The sequence below is a fragment of the Schistocerca americana genome, chromosome 2 (assembly GCF_021461395.2).
Source record: "Schistocerca americana isolate TAMUIC-IGC-003095 chromosome 2, iqSchAmer2.1, whole genome shotgun sequence".
Taxonomy (NCBI): domain Eukaryota; kingdom Metazoa; phylum Arthropoda; class Insecta; order Orthoptera; family Acrididae; genus Schistocerca; species Schistocerca americana.
The window spans coordinates 459,689,058-459,710,670 of record NC_060120.1 but is presented as its reverse complement, the minus strand read 5'-3'; the positions used below and the strand labels follow the sequence as shown (position 1 = coordinate 459,710,670).

Here is a 21,613-nt window from a genome sequence, read left to right as displayed (position 1 = left end):
ACAACACGCAAGTGTTATGGAGATGCTTTAGGAGATTCAAAAGGGAATCCCTGATGGCGACGTTCTCTTTGTGGAATGCTATAGAGAAAATTCCAACAGCTGCCAATGTACATTTCGCATGAGGACCACGAAGAAAAAAAAAAAAGAGAGAAATTAGGGCTTGTACAGAGGCATATAGATAGTCATTTTCCCTCCCTCTGTTTGGAAGAGGAACAGGAAGGGAAACATGGTACCCTCTGCCACGCACCATGTGGTGGCTTATGGAGTATGTATGTAGATAAATATGCAGATGTAGAAGGGGTTGTGCGATCCTGCATGGCCGAGTGAACATTGAGTCTGTCCTCTTGGGCGCTAGCGGCGTGTGGCCGTTGAGACCCTGTATGACCCTCTTGACCCCATCGCTCCTATATTCGCATGACAGCTGCGAAATCTCGACCAACGCGAACAGCAATATCGTGGAACGATAAACCAGAGTCTTGATAGGTCGCGATCCTGCCGGTGTCAAATTCCAGGTATATGTTTCTCCTTGAGCTTCTCACAAACAACCAACATTCAAATGCGATTTCTAAAAACCAGATATTTTCAGTGGGTAACAAATATGGAAAAAAGCTGGTCGGGGCAACGGTTTTTATACGGAGTGTAACGGATGTAAGTGCAGATATTTTTATTAGTGGCTGAGTACAGTGTAGTGTACAACGTTACAACAGTATTAACGTCATTTACAAACTTGTCATTACCACTATTACAAGTCGTATGTTCTTAGGTTGGTTAGTACCTCCAGGTACATGTGAACGTGTGGACTCAAAATGGTTGATCTATACTGGTGCAGGTACGACCTTGCAGAAAGCATTGTGTGACGTGTTTGTGTGATGACTACTCGATGCAGAGAAAAAAATTACCAACACACTGACGTGTGTACATATTAAGGTTGGTTGGTTGTTTGGGGAAAGAGACCAGACAGCGTGGTCATCGGTCGTACATATTAAGGCACACATACAAAAATATCTGCACTTCGATCCGTTACACCCTTTACACGGACTACAGACGACATTACTCTTGCAGTTGCGCTGGAATGCATACCACTTGCATATGGAAGCATGTCGTACAGTTCATGCCAGTTTTAAGTTTGTTATATTTCACCCTCATTGTGTTATAGTTTTCAATGCCAGATGTATACTACAGCCAATCAAACAGTTGTCTTTAAAGTTAATTCGTCTCAAAATCCCACCGAGTCATTCAGATTATGTATCTACCTTTTGTATCGGCTCTTCAAGTAAATCTATCACAAATATCGACGAAACATCAATCATTATTTGACTGATGAACTTTTACCCGAGATATACTCTTGTGTTCCTATCAGTCACTTCAGAATAAATGTTATGTATGCGGAATACGTTGATAACTGAAGTGCAACTCTCTCTAGATTTTCCAATGGAATTCGTTCCCAAAATAAAACGAAAGCAGCGAGCAATGCCTCATAAGTGCATAACAACACTACAGAAGCTTAGGTTTCGTAGTAGAAGTAGGGTAAATTCTGAATTTTGTGTGCACAAGAACATATTTCGAATAGGTTACAAGTTTTTCGTTCAGTTTGTCTTACAGCAGTTTAGTGAACTAGAGGCCCTTTTATAGTTGTAATAAGTATAGAAACGCGTAACATTTTATTTATTCGTAACAATAATCACACAATAAAAATAACTAAAAGGACAGGAGTGCCTTAAACTTCCTATACATACAGTTCTGCAAAGCTTCTAGATGCCAAATAAAGATTTTTTTAATAATTTACTCCAAGAAATAAAAAACTGATTGGATTAAATAAATACGTAGAAGACATGATTAAATGAGAGGAAGCAGCAGATAAAAATTTGTTGACCTGTACAAGTTCTTGAATGTCAGCCCAGAATCTGTACTTCCCTAACTGTCGTTTCTAAATCACGTCTGTGTTTCTTATCTTGTAAACAAATTCACTTGTTCATCTGCAGCTTTCTGGTTCAAATGGTTCAAATGGCTCTGAGCACTATGGGACTTAACATCTGAGGTCAACAGTCCTCTAGAACTTTGAACTACTTAAACCTAACTAACCTAAGGACATCACATACATCCATGCCCGAGGCAGGATTCGAACCTGCGACCGTAGCAGTCGCGCGGGCAGCTTTCTGTTTAATGGAAATCATTGCAGGCTATATGATCTGAGGGAGGAAATCATAGTAAAAATGTGAAATAAACTTTTAACTCTCGGAAATGCTAGTTGAAATATTAATTTTACTGTGAAGCAAACCAGATATGATGTTTTAAAATTTTCGTAGACCCGGCAGTAACGTTCCTGAAGAGTTGTTTCAACAGAGGCAATCTCTGTGGATTTTATTCCTAACGAGAACGATTGTTAGTAACCTAGCAGTCTATATTTAATCACACAATGACACGCTTCATGGCTTTGGCCACATTCAGTATCGTCGAAAGCCCGTTTCTCCACTAGTTGAACAAGGAGAAGTGCTTTAAAATTGGACAACTCTCTCAATAAGTTCATTATGATAATGTAACGACACAAACATTCAGTTATCTAAACGAATCGTTCTGTGTTCTCTCAGAACGCATGACATATACCTCTGGTTAACGGCGTGGTGCTCGAAACCGGTCGTGGTTTTTAAAATAGAAAGAAAAGTTCAGTTGGCCCTGGTATTTCGTCCAAAGTGACACTACAGTTGTGGAAACTGCATCAAGATGCTCCATATACCGCAGAAAAAACTAGATACCATAAGCGTCTTGTATTGAAACTAACTAGGGAGGATAAAGCCGTTAATCAAATAGCATGTAGAAACTAAAGATCGACGCCAAGCCGACAGCTGGATACGCTGCAGAGAAAGAACATTACTACTGCATGTAGCGCGAGCCCAGATGTGTCACTCTCAGTTTACACGAATTACTTTCTGATCACAGACGACTTACTACTCTTGGTGGTGCACGTCACATCCGTACCGAATGACAGTTCCGTAACGGCTGCTTGTTTACATTGCTGAGCCCGGGTCTTGAGGATCCACTAGCTGGCGAACAGACGGCCCTATTGAATTGGGCTCACAGGCAGCCAACCCATCGGCAATTTGAAGGACTCCTATCTGTCCATACTGAGGCGTTTAATCAGTTTGTAGTGTCTAGAGTTGCGCTCTACTAACAATACGCTGCTTTTGGTGCACTACATGAATGACGCAGTAAACCGTGGGCTTACCGGTAGTACAAGTAGAAATGGTAGGGAAGAAACATGAATAAATATGTAAGAGAGAAAATGGAAACAGAGACTTCTCATTGTTTTTTTCCCCCACATAATTCGAACCACATATCATTCATTGTTAATCTAATGTGTATAAGTTGCGCAGGATACCGTGGCCGATGCGCAGTCACCAGTTTTCATCCAAAGCGCTGAGCGAAATCGCCCGTTTCTTCTGAAGGGGATGCCGACAAGCGACTGCCACCTTTCGGCCGAGCGGCGATGACGGAATCGACACGCATACCCTGCAGTCGTTCTCAAACCATTTTACAGAAATTACTTAGTAAAAAAATTTCGTTTTTTCTTTACTTGTAGCTTTATACACTACTGCCCATTGAAATTGCTACACCACGAAGATGACGTGCTACAGACGCGAAATTTAACCGACAGGAACAAGATGCTGTGATATGCAAACGATTAGCTTTTGAGAGCATTCACACAATTTTGGCGCCGGTGGCGACACCTACAACTTGCTGACATGAGGAAAGTTTCCAACCGATTTCTCATACACAAACAGCAGTTGACCGGCGTTGCCTCGTGAAACGTTGTTGTGATGCCTCGTGTAAGGAGGAGAAATGCGTACCATCACGTTTCCGACTTTGATAAAGGTCGGATTGTAGCCTATCGCGACATTGCTGCCTGCACTTGTCGAGATCCAATGACTGTTAGCAGAATATGGAATCGGTGGGTTCAGGAGGGTAATACGGAACGCCGTGCTGGATCCCAACGGCCTTGTATCATTAGCAGTCGAGATAACAGGCATCTTATCCGCATGACTGTAACGGATCGTGCAGCCACGTCTCGATCCCTGAGTCAACAGATGGGGACGTTTGCAAGACAACAAACATCTGCACGAACAGTTCGACGACGTTTGCAGCAGCATGGACTATCAGCTCGGAGACCATGGCTGCGGTTACCCTTTACGCTGCATCACAGACAGGAGCGCCTGCGATGGTGTACTCAACGACGAACCTGGGTGAACGAATGCCAAAACGTCATTTTTTTCGGATGAATCCAGGTTTTGTTTAGAGCATCATGATGGTCGCATCCGTGTTTGGCGACATCGCGGTGAACGCACATTGGAAGCGTGTATTCGTCATCGTCATACTGGCGTATCACCCGGCTTGACGGTATGGGGTGCCATTGGTTACACGTCTCGTTCACCTCTTGTTCGCATTGACGGCACTTTGAACAGTGGACGTCACATTTCAGATGTGTTGCGACCCGTGGCTCTACCCTTCATTCGATCCCTGCGAAACCCTACATTTCAGCAGGATAATGCACGACCGCATGTTGCAGGTCTTGTACGGGCCTTTGTGGATACAGAAAATGTTCGACTGCTGCCCTGGCCAGCACATTCTCAGGATCTCTCACCAATTGAAAACGTCTGGTCAATGGTGGCCGAGCAGCTGGCTCATCACAATACGCCAGTCACTACTCTTGATGGACTGTGGCATCGTGTTGAAGCTGCATGGGCAGCTGTACCTGTACACGCCATCGAAGCTCTGTTTGACTCAATGCCCAGGCGTATCAAGGCCGTTATTACGGCCAGAGGTGGTTGTTCTGGATACTGATGTCTTAGGATCTATCCACCCAAATTGAGTGAAAATGTAATCTCATGTCAGTTGTAGTATAATATATATGTCCAATGAATACCCGTTTATCATCTGCATTTCTTCTTGGTGTAGCAATTTTAATGGTCAGTAGTGTATAATATGTTGCTACGTATGAAATTTAGTTGACATGTTGAATTTTTCTATAGACTTGGGTGGAGGTCTCTGTCTGTCACCAATCTTGAGAAAACTGATCTGACGTAGGACGTTCATTTGCGATCGCACCGCGCCTGTGATAAAGCCAGAGCGATATATCCACAACATTCCTCATATTTCATGATAGCACACAAAGAGAAGCATATTTTGCTCTATGGTTACTATGCAAAAGTTCATTATCTGCGGTGTTATTACACTAATTACAGTCTTTTCCGATGAAAGAGTGTAAATTTTAAGGGCAATCAATAGCCTGTGAAACTAGAACGCTATGAGTTTTGGAACAGCGTAAGTGAAGTGATTCCACGTTTCGATGATGTGCTTTTTCATAAGATATTGACCTTAATTTTCCTCAATTCCTCGCTTAATAAGCTTAATAAACCACTGTTTCAGAATTCTCTCGCAATTGCGTCTGCACAATAAGTTAGTGACGTGAGACTGTGTAAGCTCCTCTGGCAAAAGAAGCAAATGTTAACATGGAAGCAAGAGAAATGTGTAGGTTTCATTCACAATTCCCCACTCGTGACACTTCTCTGAAAGTCACAAATGATTAACGAACCAGGCGAAAATAAATCGCTGCATATTCGGCGGATTTCTTTTTAGATACTAGCCAAAGGAGAGGTGACATCTTTTTGAATGGTCACCATGCAAGTGTGGGAGTGAAGGGGCCCTGCTTAAAACTAAAAAAAAATATGTGAGTGTAGGCTTCAGTTTAGAATGGTACTTCCCCTCCAACACTCGGCATTTCCACCACTGGCACCCTCCCGAGGCGTGCCCTGCCATCTGCGCATCTACCAGCCACAGCATTTTGCATGCATTATATTCTATATCCTTACAGAATATATATTGCACTTCATAAGCAATAAAAATAAATTGATCGTTAACTTCTGCTCCTTCATGTAACCAAAGCAACTGATTTTGATGCAAGTACAGTTTACGTGCACAAACATAAAAATATATGTATACAGAGTGTTTCAAAAAGGTACGGCCAAACTTTCAGGAAACATTCCTCACACACAAAGAAAGAAAATATGTTATGTGGACATGTGTCCGGAAACATTTAGTTTCCAAGTTAGAGCTCATTTTATTACTTCTCTTCAAATCACATTAATCATGGAATGGAAACACACAGCAACAGAACGTACCAGCGTGACTTCAAACACTTTGTTACAGGAAATGTTCAAAATGTCCTCCGTTACAGAGGATACATGCATCCACCCTCCGTCGCATGGAATCCCTGATGCGTTGATGCAGCCCTGGAGAATGGCGTATTGTATCACAGCCGTCCACAATATGAGCACGAAGAGCCTCTACATTTGGTACCGGGGTTGCGTAGACAAGAGCTTTCAAATGCCCCCATAAATGAAAGTCAAGAGGATTGAGCTCAGGAGAGGGTGGAGGCCATGGAATTGGTCCGCCTCTATCAATCCATCGGTCACCGAATCTATTGTTGAGAAGCGTACGAACACTTCGACTGAAATGTGCAGGAGCTCCATCGTGCATGAACCACATGTTGTGTCGTACTTGTAAAGGCACATGTTCTAGCAGCACAGGTAGAGTATCCCGTATGAAATCATGATAACGTGCTCCATTGAGCGTAGGTGGAAGAACATGGGGCCCAATCAAGACATCACCAACAATGCCTGCCAAACGTTCCCAGAAAATCTGTGTTGATGACGTGGTTGCACAATTGCGTGCGATTTCTCGTCAGCCCACACATGTTAATTGTGAAAATTTACAATTTGATCACGTTGGAATGAAGCCTCATCCGTAAAGAGAACATTTGCACTGAAATGAGGATTCACACACTGTTGGATGAACCATTCGCAGAAGTGTACCCGTGGAGGCCAATCAGCTGCTGATAGTGCCTGCACACGCTGTACATGGTACGGAAACAACTGGTTCTCCCGCAGCACTCTCCACACAGTGACGTGGTCAATGTTACCTTGTACAGCAGCAACTTCTCTGACGCTGACATTAGGGTTATCGCCAACTGCACGAAGAATTGCCTCGTCCATTGCAGGTGTCCTCGTCGTTGTAGGTCTTCCCCAGTCGCGAGTCATAGGCTGGAATGATCCGTGGTCCCTAACACGCCGATCAATTGCTTCGAACGTCTTCCTGTCGGGACACCTTCTTTCTGGAAATCTGTCTCGATACCAAGCCACGGCTGTTGCCCCGTGTTAATCCATACATCAAATGGGCATCTGCCAACTCTGCATTTGTAAACATTGCACTGACTGCAAAACCACGTTCGTGTTGAACACTAACCTGTTGATGCTACGTACTGATGTGCTTGATGCTAGTACTGTAGAGCAATGAGTCGCATGTCAACACAAGCACCGAAGTCAACATTACCTTCTTTCAATTGGGCCAACTGGCGGTGAATCGAGGAAGTACAGTCATACTGACGAAACTAAAATGAGCTCTAACATGGAAATTAAGCGTTTCCGGACATATGTCCACATAACATCTTTTTTTTATTTGTGTGTGAGGAATGTTTCCTGAAAGTTTGGCCGTACCTTTTTGTAACACCCTGTATAATTATTGTTGTTATTTTGTACTCAATAGAACGTTCCTCATCATGATAAACGGCAGAAGTTTCCAGTTATTACTGATAAATGAGAAAGTTGCTTATGAATAACAGAAACAGGTTGAATATAAGTTCGCTGAAGTATTGAAGCGATGTTGATATATTTTTGGTTTGCACTTTTTTATTTTGCTTTTTTGTTAAGGAAATTGTGTTTTCTAGCACTATATGATAAATCTGTATTGTTTTCTTTATTTTTATTGCATCATCCCTCTGTTCCATGTTGCGAATCAACAACTTTCTGATAAAATGTTAATTAAACATTGACAATTTCAGTTTTGCTATAAGTACTGTTGTTTCTTAAGTAACTGACAGGAGGATAACAAACTAGAACAAAAATGTTCCGTAGGTTACCCAGCCCATTATATATCCTCACTAAGTTTCTAGACGGTTCAGCACTTCTAGTCTTTAGAGCTATCTAGTAAGACACCGATCGCATTCGTAAGGAAATCGGTCGTTAAGAGGTAACGCCCGATAGTATGCAACACGCCCAACTTACAGGTAACGACCTTATCTGACCAAAGCTGCTAGGAAAACTACCGTAGGATACGCTTACTTGTGGTATCCTATGGTAGTTTTACAACTCAAGCAGTGTCTCTTATTTTCCGCTGAAGCATCCATGGCTACATCGCCGCTTTCGTGCCACATTCGTGCACATGGGAAACCGGGAGGTAATTAGCACTTCCGTGTCGCAGCACTAACTCTACGTGCGACTGGCGAAACACATCAAATCAGCACTAGCCGAACACTGCATGCACTGCGGCTGTTCGTTTTTCTAGAGTCTCAATGTGCTCCGTCGGCAGCTGGTTCCAGTTACGTGCACACGGTGGATGGTGGGGCATGGCAACATTACAACTGCAGCAACGAATGCTAGTGATGTTTGCACAACTCTCAGTGGTGTACCCAAACCCTTTTTAAAAGTATTACTCTTTACCGTCTTATATGTGCTTTACAAGAAATTGTGATTACTTTTACAAGAAATTGTGGTTACTCTTGTCTGCGTGGCCATATTAAATAAAAAGGCTCTGAGCACTATGGGAATTAACATCTGAGGTCATCAGTCCCCTAGAACTTAGAACTACTTAAACCTATCTAACCTAAGGACTTCACACACATCCAAGCCCGAGGCAGGATTCGAACCTGCCGTTCCAGACTGAAGCGCCTAGAACCGCTCGGCCACTGCGGCCGGCGGCCATCTTCCGCAGCAGCTGTTAACACCTGTTACTATAGGTTATCTGTCTTGAGCTGACTGCAATCTGATTGAAAAGAGTTACACCAGACGCGTTTCGCTTTTATTTACAAAGCATCTTCTGCGGTTACTGGTGTTCCTTTACATAATCTGCTCCTTCCCCTCTTGCTAGCGGTAGCTGGTGTCGACTGGCTTCAATTCACATCTGCAATTGGCAGTTTTTGGTATTCTGCGTTATTCCTTGTGTTGCACTATTTGTATCTATACTTACAACGCAGCACAAGGCATAACTCAGAATACCAAAAACTGCCAAGTGCAGATGTGAAACGAAGCCAGTCGACACCAACCACTGCTACCAAGAGGGTAAGGAGCAGACTATGTAAAGAAATACCAGTAACCGCAGAAGATGCTTTGTAAATAGAAGCGAAACGCGTCTGATGTAATTATTTTTAATCAGATTGCAGTCAGATCAAGACAGATAACCTATAGTAACAATTGTGATTACTTGTTTATTTTGTTACCAATATGACCGCGCATGCCGAACGTGCATTTGTTAGATTTGATTTTCGTAATATTAATATAAGAATTCACGATATTACTGGTTATGCAGTTCGTGAAGCCATAGTCTTCAATTACAATAGGAAAATTTTAAGACACTAAAGCATTTGCCAAGTGCTGCAATATGATAGATTAAAATGAGTGAGACTCTTAGAGTTGCAGAATGCAGCTAGTTGCGTGAGTTAGAGTGATATTTCAGAATAACACTTCATTCTTGGATATGGACGACAGTAGAAGAATGATCTGGAGCTTTTTGTGGCGGGATTAGAGATTAGCTCGAACAGCATGAAGATTTACAATCTTGTTGCACAGTAGGATTGGGTTGAGGAGGGTGAGTGGCAGAAAAAGTTGCGCTTCTGGATGTATTTTGCAGCAAACACATGCATAGCTCTTCGTTAATGGTCGAATAACACAATAAGAAAGTCATTTAGTTCTTCACTTCGTCGACTTTGGACCCAATAACATTTGTCAACTTCTTATTTTGTTTTTTAAATGCTTTTTATTGTCCAAAAGGTTCCATTTTTCTCTGTAGAATTCTATGAGTTGTTTCATTTATTTGCGGTTCCACTGAGTATTCATTTTGGCAACTAAATAACAACACCGCCCACAAACAACGCAAATATACACACCCGCTGAAACCACACTCCAACACTGCGCGTGAACGCTCCCTGAAACAGCGTCCAAATACATCGCGCACGACCGAAACTCTCGCATCCTCGGCCCGACAGCCAGTGGATCGAGTTGGCCAGTGTGATCCTATCGCCAAATCGCTCTGCATTCGGTGTGGGCGTACTTTATGTTGATTACTGCATTTGCATAGGTTTCTCATTTCTCTAGAGAAACTGAGTTGTGTTGCTGCATCCCCATGATTCGTGCAAGTGCAGTACTTGCCAATTTCCTTGCATCTCTGTTCCCGTTTTCTCTGGTGTGGCCGGGACCAATTCTGTCTTGCTTTTGAAGTTCAGATAAAAAATCAATACTGACGGTATTCATTCTTATGCATAGCACGATTTTGCGCATCTACTTACATTACATAGTCTATTTGCGATGTCGACCAAATATTTTGTAACGATAATTCCTCTAACCTTTTCATAGTGGTGTTAAACATTTGCAGGTTCACCTACAGTTTTATTAAATTATTTACTTCGCATTTCTGGGTTTCTACTGTGGATACTCAAGTATCTTATTTATCTGATGTTCTGCCACATTGTGTTTTGTGCTCTGTTAAATGGAATCCTCTAATTTAGACAGACACTTTCACTCCAACTTAATAATACAGAACTTGTATTCAGATCATACTTTACCTTACGCTGAAGTCATTCTTATGGCTTACTTCCACAGATTACTCAGTTTTCAGATACTGTGTTTTGTTGTACACTTTGACTGTTTGAACTGAAAGTTATTTCTTATTGTCGAACCCTTCAGTACATTAGCTATATACATATCGAGTTGAGCTGGACAAAGAATAAAGGTACAGTGAATAGAATACTTTATTTGACATATGCTCACTTAATCTATGAGTCAAGTATTCATCTTATCCTATTATTTTGGTTCACTTTATTGCCTAAGATTTCAAATGCTGTCAGCAATATTATTAAAAAGGGATTAACTGTATATAATTTGCCACAGACGATTTTTTCGCCATTTTAACATAAAATGTAAAGATAAGAGATCTTTTTCATCGCTGACTCTTTACTTAGGAATAATTAATCTCAGATAAGAGCAGTGAACGTCCATAGCTCAATAAATGAGCTACAGTTTCTTAAAACTACGCCAAATTAGCTGACGTGTGCGAGCTGTTGTTTGTGTCTCTGAGTTTTGAAAATCTTGCACTAGATATAGAACCGACAGCCGTTCTTACATATATCTGACAAAATGTAATGTCATAGTTATCACTGGAAGTGTTTCACTTTGTGTTGCATATAATAATCATACAACCGCAATTTCAACTTAATGCCTGTTCTTTAGGATGCAAAGACCTCATTCCTGCTCGCTACATTGTGGCGATTTTGGCGTTTTTCGGCCTATGTGTGCAGTACACGCTGAAGGTGAATCTGTCAGTTGCCATCGTCGCTATGGTCAAAACAAATACCAGCTCTGTCAGCAGTGATGACGGGACGATAGATGCTTGTCCAGCAACGGAGAGCAACGCCGGAGATGGCAATACAACTCAGGTGGGAACTAACAACACGTTTTTTTTTCAGTCCCTAAAAACCTCATTCGCCGATATCGCTTAGCGCAATTGATACGAATTCCAATCAAAGTGTTTAGTATTCCAATAAAATCAGGCGATGTTTTGTACGATAACACTGCTGGTTTTTTATCTTTTCAAAATTTAACTTTTCTCCTTAATAATGTTGAAAAGTATGATACCTATGAACCTCAAAACGAAACATATAAGTACAAATGTATAATGTGATCATACGACAGCAAGCTACAACGTATCACCATCCGCTTCATATGGCGTTGGTCTCTAATACGTAAAAGCGTGCCGTTTGTCGTAGCACGGCTACTGCAAGTTCACGGTAGGCTAGGAGTATGTGGTGTTCAATTCTCCGCGCAAGCGATGCAATTCTGTAAATAAACAGAAGATCATCTCTGTTATTCTCCAAATTTGGACTGGGAGGCCATAACACAACTCGAATTCTTTAATTGGAAGCCCTGTGATATTGACATAAGCCCTGCTGGAAAGTATAACGGCTTTTGTGTAGCACATCTATCACGAGATGATGCAAAAATTGTCAGGTGCTTGCATTCTTTGAAGTATCTCTTGCAACCGTGAGTACCAAGGATTTCCATGTGAATGTCCTCCTGGCGTAATACTGCCGCCTTCAGCCTATTTCGGTCCTGTGATATATATCTCGAGGAGGAATTCTGCTGGAAGATAGCGTGTGTCGATATGATCTTCGACATAAGATCAGGCAGTTAGTTTCCTTCATTCTGCGGCCGAATCGCAATGTATCTATGCTTCCTACTATCTTAATGGTATCAACAAAAGCACAGATGCTAGTTGTGTGCTGTCGAACTCACGTTCAACCTATGTGCGATAGATTTCGTGCTCCATTTCAACCACTGACAAACGAAAATTCTACTTTATAGACTGGTCTAGCCCCAGAAATCCACATTTTTCAATGATACGTTCAACCTCTTGCAATTTTCTAATGGCTTCTCTGTAATTTGTTTACCTTGCTTGGATGCTAGCTGATGTGCTTAATTGTACGAAGAGTTTCACTTATTCTGTTCAGTCACTCGTACTTGCATCACAATCTAAGCATTTCTAAAATCACTGTAATCAGCAGCTTTTCCCATTTTCTCTACTCGTACATTCATCGATGATGACTTGACCCTCTCGCTAACATTTATTATGTAGGCCTACGTTTCATTTATCACGTGCTCCTCATCTGATCTAGGTGCTCTCATTTACACGGTGGATGACCGCTCATAATGCGCTGACGTGAGAGAGTACACATAGATATACATATTTTAAGTTCGTAGTATTTTAGTAAAAATATTGTTGAAATCATTGTTTTACAATAAATGTAATTAGTTTCAACTCATTTTTGTAAGTCACCTTCGAAAGACCAGAGGTTGCTAGCCTTTTAGTACTTGACAATATTTCAATATTGTTGAATTAAAAACAATTTTAAAAAGAAATTTCTTTTCTTTGACAATAACATTTTTAAAAATTCTCTTACAGTGAGAAATGTATAATAATTTAGTGAAAGAGTGAATTTTTTAAATGTATACTTTTACATAAGAAGAAAAAAGTTAGAACTATATACATAGGCTTTTGAAGAAATGGAGAACGCATGATTTACTGCAATTTAAGAAAAAAACGAACACAACATAAGGGGTTGGAGGAAAAGTTTGTTAGTATTTTGTAGTAGATGGCTTTTTGATTTATAATTCTGGAGATAGTATTCCAATCTGTGACTGCCCAAGCACATAGTAGAACCTACCCCAGGAAAGACTATAATTATAAGAATGTGTAGTATCTGTTCTTTCGGACATGTCCGAAAGTACAGACACCATGCAGTCATGTAATCGATTCCTCTCGATCAGAAATGAATCCCCAAACTTCAGTGTGGATGCACATTTATATTCGACCTCCAGCAGAAATCTAAAGTTAGCGAGCATGGAGCACATGGACAAGGACTACGGATAGGTCGCGCTAGGCGGAGTCCGAGTCGCCCAGGGAGCATGTACAGTAAACACTGTGTCTGACTGGATAACATCGGAAGTTCACAGAGGCTTTTTGCGGATGATGCTGTAGTATATCGAGAGGTTGTAACAATGGAAAATTGTACTGAAGTGCAGGAGAATCTGCAACGGATTGACGCAGGGTGCAGGGAATGGCAATTGAATCTCAATGTAGACAAGTGTAATGTACTGCGAATACATAGAAAGATCCTTTATCATTTAGCTACAATATAGCAGGTCAGCAACTGGAAGCAGTTAATTCCATAAATTATATGGGAGTACGCGTTAGGAGTGATTTAAAATGGAATGACCATATAACATTAATCGTTGGTGAAGCAGATGCCAGACTGAGATTCACTGGAAGAATCCTAAGGAAATGCAATCCGGAGACAAAGGAAGTAGGTTACAGTACACTTGTTCGCCCACTGCTTGAGTATTGCTCACCAGTGTGAGATCCGTACCAGATGGGGTTGATAGAAGAGATAGAGAAGATCCAACGAAGAGCAGCGCGCTTCGTTACAGGATCATTTAGTAATGGCGAAAGCGTTATGGAGATGATCTAAACTCCAGCGGAAAATTCTGCAAGAGAGACGCTCAGTAGCTCGGTACGGGCTTTTGTTGAAGCTTCGAGAACGTACCTTCACCGAGGAGTCAAGCAGTACATTGCTCCCTCCTACGTATATCTCGCGAAGAGACCATGAGGATAAAATCAGAGATATTAGAGATCACAAACAGGCACACCGACAATCTTTCTTTCCACTAACAATACGAGACTGGAGTAGAAGGGAGAACCGATAGAGGTACTCAAGGTACCTTCCGCCACACACCGTCAGGTGGCTTGCGGAGTATGGATGTACGAGGGCAGTTCAATAAGTAATGCAACACATTTTTTTTCTGAAACAGGGGTTGTTTTATTCAGCATTGAAATACACCAGGTTATTCCCCAATCTTTTAGCTACACAACACTATTTTTCAACGTAATCTCCATTCAATGCTACGGCCTTACGCCACCTTGAAATGAGGGCCTGTATGCCTGCACGGTACCATTCCACTGGTCGATGTCGGAGCCAACGTCGTACTGCATCAATAACTTCTTCATCATCCGCGTAGTGCCTCCCACGGATTGCGTCCTTCATTGGGCCAAACATATGGAAATCCGACGGTGCGAGATCGGGGCTGTAGGGTGCATGAGGAAGAACAGTCCACTGAAGTTTTGTGAGCTCCTCTCAGGTGCGAAGACTTGTGTGAGGTCTTGCGTTGTCATGAAGAAGGAGAAGTTCGTTCAGATTTTTGTGCCTACAAACACGCTGAAGTCGTGTCTTCAATTTCTGAAGAGTAGCACAATACACTTCAGAGTTGATCGTTTGACCATGGGGAAGGACATCGAACAGAATAACCCCTTCAGCGTCCCAGAAGACTGTAACCATGACTTTACCGGCTGAGGGTATGGCTTTAAACTTTCTTAGTAGGGGAGTGGGTGTGGCGCCACTCCATTGATTGCCGTTTTGTTTCAGGTTCGAAGTGATGAACCCATGTTTCATCGCCTGTAACAATCTTTGACAAGAAATTGTCACCCTCAGCCACATGACGAGCAAGCAATTCCGCACAGATGGTTCTCCTTTGCTCTTTATGGTGTTCGGTTAGACAACGAGGGACCCAGCGGGAACAAACCTTTGAATATCCCAACTGGTAAACAATTGTGACAGCACTACCAACAGAGATGTCAAGTTGAGCACTGAGTTGTTTGATGGTGATCCGTCGATCATTTCGAACAAGTGTGTTCGCACGCTCTGCCATTGCAGGAGTCACAGCTGTGCACGGCCGGCCCGCACGCGGGAGATCAGACAGTCTTGCTTGACCTTGCGGCGATGATGACACACGCTTTGCCCAACGACTCACCGTGCTTTTGTCCACTGCCAGATCACTGTAGACATTCTGCAAGCGCCTATGAATATCTGAGATGCCCTGGTTTTCCGCCAAAAGAAACTCGATCACTGCCCGTTGTTTGCAACGCACATCCGTTACAGATGCCATTTTAACAGCTCCGTACAGCGCTGCCACCTGTCGGAAGTCAATGAAACTATACGAGACGAAGCGGGAATGTTTGAAAATATTCCACAAGAAATTTCCGGTTTTTTCAACCAAAATTAGCCGAGAAAAAAAAATGTGTTGCATTACTTATTGAACTGCCCTCGTAGATCTAGATGTAGAGGATTGGCACAGTGATTAATATAATTGCCAAAGAAACGCCGGCGTGATAGCTCAGCGTGTTCGCTCAAAGGGTTAGCTGCCGTCTGTAATAAAAAACTGAGTTAATGGATTAACGATGAACTTGAACAAGCGTCATGGGACGTTCGCTCCGAATGAATATAACGCAAAACGAGATAAAAAAATAATAAAATAAAAAGGAAGCAGGCGATTCCGGGTTCGAGTCCCAGTCTAGCAAATATTTTTACTCATCACCACTGATTACACATAAAGTCCCGATGTAGCTAATATCATTAGTTCCTTCCCTTTATCCTCCCTCCACCTTCAATCTACATTAGAAAGTCATGAATTTTGAAACTGATTGGAAACACATAACATGTCTGAGCAGAAATTTGTTTACAAAAAAGGAATAAATTTCTGATGTTTTTGAACACTATGCAATATCAGTATATGTGTCAAGAAGGTGATTACGCCATTTCCAGTCTGTAAATTTTGGTATCAAAGGTGCACCTCAAAGTTAAATGTTAAGCAATGTCGACACATTAGCAGCCATGAAGTCTGCAAGAAACTAAACACCGACAATAATTTAGATAAAGCTTTTTATTGAGGGCTGACATTTCATCTGCAAAAAATTGCTACGAACAGAACTAATTTCACAGTGTTTGAAATTGCTTATTTGGGGCAACAATATTTGACCACGTGTCACAATAGTGCATGAAAGAATTGGTAGTCGAAGAATGGTCAAGCTCTGTTGGTGGTATCTAAGAGAGGAGGTTTCACGAACCTCACGGGTTGCCGAGCACTGGTCCATATGGCTGTTGTAAGCTGTGTACTTGTAACGGAACTGAAACTTTCGCGGATTCAGGAAGAACAATCTGTGCCTTTGTGAATGTTACGAACATTGTGCAACAAAGACATCGTCAGGCAAATTCTCTAATTGTTATTTAGATGAAAGAGGTCAAGCACAGATGCCTGGATCATAACTGTTGTTGGTAGCTTGCATGCACAATAGCTGAATATGTAATTTGAAAGTTCTGCACATAAATGAAACTATATATGTATTTTAGCCACCTGCTGATACAGTGTGTTAACTTAAGACGGCAGAGTTGTGAGGGGAGTGCGGGGAGAGGAGGAAGCGAGCATTGGCTGGCGAGGGGTGAGGAGCCGTTGGATTGGGGGGGGGGGGACAAGGCAAGCCTACCAGTTGCAGTGCTGGCACTACAAATTGCGCGTCATGCTTACACGAAAGCAGACGAAAGGCTTGGAAGTAAAACTCGCTTTAAATGTTGTTCCTAAACGAAACATTAAAATCTATATATATATAAATGAATGTATGTATGTTTGTCTACTATGCGCTCACAAACCATTTGGAAATGTACTGTAATATGAATTTGTTTCAAAATAATACAGTAACCAGTGGTGTTTCCATACAAAGCAATACGGTAGCAAGGAAAAATGAAATATAAGGTAATTCGGACGAAATAGGGGGCTCCTTAAAAGTGATCACGAACAAAATATCTGAAATGGAAACTCACCTTTTCTTGCCAGGCGTTTGTGGTGATACGCCAGGATGATTCTTAGAAAACTGTTTGAATTTTCCAATGCTACACATGCTTTGTCCTGTGTATGTAGCAGCTCTCACTGAAGATTTGTAAATGGGGGAAGCAATTTTTTTTTTGCTCCCTTTCCCTTTCGCAGAATTCAGTCACACGCAATATAATTTTGCGAGCATCGCTACGTAATACTGGTTTCCTTCTAACCGTAGGCCTACCGGTAGGGGTTGTTGGCGACTCCCAAGATGGGCCAGCAACTGCCTCTTCACTCATTTTGATAATGTTTAGCACAACTGCACAATAAAAACACGCAGAACAGTACAGCGCAAAACAATAACGAAGCAGACGACAATGGCTACCTTGTACAACACAGTCAGCTACGTAATGTTGGCAGCAGTCGAAACTGCGTGCCTACCGAAGCCTACCGATGTTTACCGACTTTACCGATTCAGGACTAGGGAGAGGTCTGCCATCTAAAAGTTTACACACAGTACCTTAAAAAACTGTGACGAGACGCAAATCAAATACTACCGTTATTCCGTTGCATGTAGACAATCCTAAGCTAAAATTCATTAATATAATATTTACTTTCTCGTTTATGATTTCAGACTACTGGTGACTTTGACTGGGATGCGCAGACACAGGCCGAAGTGCTAGCTTCTTACTACTATGGGTATGTTGCCACACAGCTTCTTGGTGGTTTTCTCGGTGAAAAATATGGAGCTCGGTATATATGTGGGCCTGGTTTATTTATCGCTGGGCTCCTCACCGTCGTATCGCCATGGACAGCATACGTGAACACATACTTCTTTATGGTTGTACGAGCTCTGGAGGGAGCTGCTTCAGTAAGTAACATCTTCCTTAGCAAAGAATATTTATTTCTAGAAAGTAACCTGTGGTTTATATTGTTATACTACCATAAGACAACAACAACAACAGTTATAATTATTAAATTTGTTCATTTTCCATTTTATTGTCTCGGGACACTTGTCTGTGATCACTGTTTATGTGTTTCTATGCTCTGCTTCATATTGACGTGTATCTCTACTCTTTTTCTTCCTTACGTCAAGTATGATTTAGTGGGCTCAGAGGTGTGTTGTGTTCTTTTGACACCCTCCAAGCCTTAAAGACTTCTGCCCGATTCAAGTGTCTGGCGGGGTTATAGAAGCCTTGCCCCATCTAACAAGACGTTACAGATGACAATGCTTTTGAAAGTGAGTCGTCGTAAGGGATGGGGAAAGGTGGGGAGGTACCTGCATTTTGTTTTTCACGTAGGCCTGTTATGGGGCTTCCTTGGCCTGGATGGCATCACATATTCAGAAGCACATTGTTGTGGTGAAGGTGTTGAGTGTTCTGTAGTGTGATAGGAATTGCTGTACGAAGTACAGAAGCTACCGTTTTGCTTGTTTTTAGGGGGCACTACGCTGTGTGGTGTTTGTTTGAATACAGACATTGCAATTATTTGTGTACTATCCCAGGAGTTATCTCATGGCAGTACTAAATTGTGAAGCAGCAGCGGCGACAGTGGGTGGGGTGTTTGTATGTTAGGCGGCCACAGAGTTCTGCAGAAACATGGCACTCCACCAGCCTAGTCTGGCGTTCACATGCAATCCAAACAGTTGGACAGTGGTTCAAATGGCTCTGGGCACTATGGGACTTAATATCGGAGGTCATCAGTCCCCTAGACTTAGAACTACTTAAACCTAACTAACCTAAGGACATCACACACATCCATGACCGAGCCAGGATTCGAGCCTGCGACCGTAGCAGCAGTGTGGTTCTGGACTGAAGAGCCTAGAACCGCTCGGCCACAACTGCTGGCTGGAGAGTGGTCCTCCATCGTGTAGTTAGTTTTCAAATAAAGCACTCAGGTCTCCTATTTCTTATCCGTGGTAGTGATGCTAGCAGGAGAAGTGCAGGTGCAAAAGTTATTAGCGATATGCTGTACATACATCTTCTTGAAAAGTCAGTAAAATAGCTACGAAATGTCCTAAAACTGTAACTAGCAACATACATTTGGTGGTGATAGTTATTAAAAATTTAATGCAACATGTTTAACTGTGTTTCTTGAAAAGTGGGAGAAAGTCATCAAAATATCCCAATACAATACAGTACAATAGTATGTTGGTGTGCTCGCAGGCTATGCACTGTGGTGTTACACGTTACATTTACACATTTTATAGCTCTGTATTTTGTGTGTCTTCTTGAGAAAGTAGGTATTTACGAAATTCCACGACAAAATAAAATTTTAACTAATAGCCTACAAACTGTAAGTAGTGTCCTAATGGTGGTGACAGTTATTAAACATTTAAAGCCACATACTTGTGTGTGTTTCTGGAAAACAGGTAAAATAGCAGTGAAATCTTTATTTATATTTGCCAGTTTAAAAAAAAAAATCTGTAAAATTAGTCACGAAACCCATATTTACATGTATCTTCTTTAAAAGAGTGAAGGTAAAATCGATAAAATAGCAATAAAATGAACGACTTCTTAAAAAATGGGTATAATTATCCACAGAACCATAAATAGCGTTGCATGTTGTAAAAACTAGTGTTTGGTGCGATTCTCTGCCAAACATTCATGAAAACTAGGCAAATATCTCTGTGTGCCACACTACACCAGAAATTTGCAAAATCACATGAATTTACTGCTAACATTGCATGTGTGAGTTTCAAACTAGGAATGACAGTTTAGAATGCTGGAGATACAAAGGGGGTTGGGGCATTAGTGAGGGGAGAACCAACAGGAGCACACTGCAACAGTGGGGGAGGGGAAAGGCCATTCTTTGGACATGTCTGAAAGAACAGATACCATATTCATATAGTTAAGGCAAACCGGCCATTGACCATCTTCTTCTGTGCTGGATGCACACGCATTGCCCGAACTCTTACAGGGCTTGGTAAGATTGTCTGCTGCGAGTAATGAGCAGGGGCACTATGAATGTAGTGTGTGGACATTAAGTTGGGAATGTGAGTCTCACGGGGAGCATGCAATGGATAAATCCCTACAGTTGCACTATCCTCTGTGCCCTCAGTGGCTTGTGCTTGTAAATATGACCTTCAGATAAAGTAATAAACTAGCATTACCATTTACTAATTGGACACTTATATATCCTTTGTTAATCAGTCACATGTTCCATAGCCATTTCCCATGATAAACAATATGATGTGAAATAAATGGTACTTACAAGTTTTCTTAAATGCATTTATATGATATGTGCTGGCCATTTACTGTTTCCTAATTGACTACTTGTTTCTAAAAATTAACAAGCTTTCTTTTTCTTTTCTCATATTTTTAAAGTTCTCAGTGTATTCACCTTTATTATATTATTATAAATATTACTGCATCATTTGTTTCACTTTCAGGGGGTTGTTGTTCCTTCATTGCAATCATTGGTTTCAAAGTGGCTTCCTCCAGAAGAAAGGACAAGACTGTCAGGTGTAATCTTTTCAGGTATGCAAGACAAAGCTGCACAAGTCACCAAACAGTATTTCGCAGGGCAAATAGTAATATTAATGCCACTCCTTGGTCTAATTGAATACGGCATGTGGAAAATGCAATTGCCTCTGTGCATCTGTGTGACTCCAGATTAGTGTAATTTTAGGTAATTTTAGTGTCACAGTCATTGGCTGATAGATATGTGAAGGTGATTCATAAATATTTTATAGCTATATGTTGTTATGTACATTGTGATCATTGTGACTTCTCAAATAGAAATTTACTGAGTAGGCCTCTGCATTTGAAACTCTTGATGTTATTAAACAAACCCTTAAAGACCTATTGAAGTATTTGTTTTCTCTGTTTTAAAGATAATCCACTTTTATGGATAGTCCTGTGCAAGAATCCCGTGCTAGGAAAATTGTACAGAACTCTGAGCTTAAAATTCCAGGTTATCATCAGTTTGTAAAGTGGCAAGCTCTTGAATGAACAGTCTCTGCAGAAACCAATTTTAACAGTCAACAGTTTGCATTTGGCATCAAGAAAGTAGTATACAATATCATATAAGTAAATCTGAAATTGAAATGGCATTTCTTTATGATAGCCTTTACATCTACATCTACATACATACACTGCAAATCAACATACGGTGCAAGGCGGAAGGTACCTGTACCATAACTAGTTGTTTTCTTCCCTGTTCTTCTTGCAAACTGAGTGATGGAAAAATGACTAACTATATACCTCCATATTAGTCCTTATTTCTAATATCTTATCTTCAAGGTCCCTATGCGAAATGTATATTGGCAGCAGTAGCATCATTCTTCAGTCAGCTTCAAATGCTGGTTCTCTAAA

General features: G+C 41.4%; 1 protein-coding gene across 1 annotated transcript in view; it reads left to right on the top strand.

The window, feature by feature from the left end:
- The window catches only part of LOC124595906 (sialin-like), a 71,600-nt gene that overhangs the window by 7,388 nt on the left and 42,599 nt on the right, over window positions 1-21,613 (top strand). Inside the window, exons 2-4 of the mRNA XM_047134817.1 lie at window positions 11,331-11,536; window positions 17,932-18,168; window positions 20,689-20,776. Coding sequence (XP_046990773.1) covers window positions 11,331-11,536; window positions 17,932-18,168; window positions 20,689-20,776 — 531 coding nt within the window. The remainder of the gene's footprint in view (window positions 1-11,330; window positions 11,537-17,931; window positions 18,169-20,688; window positions 20,777-21,613) is intronic.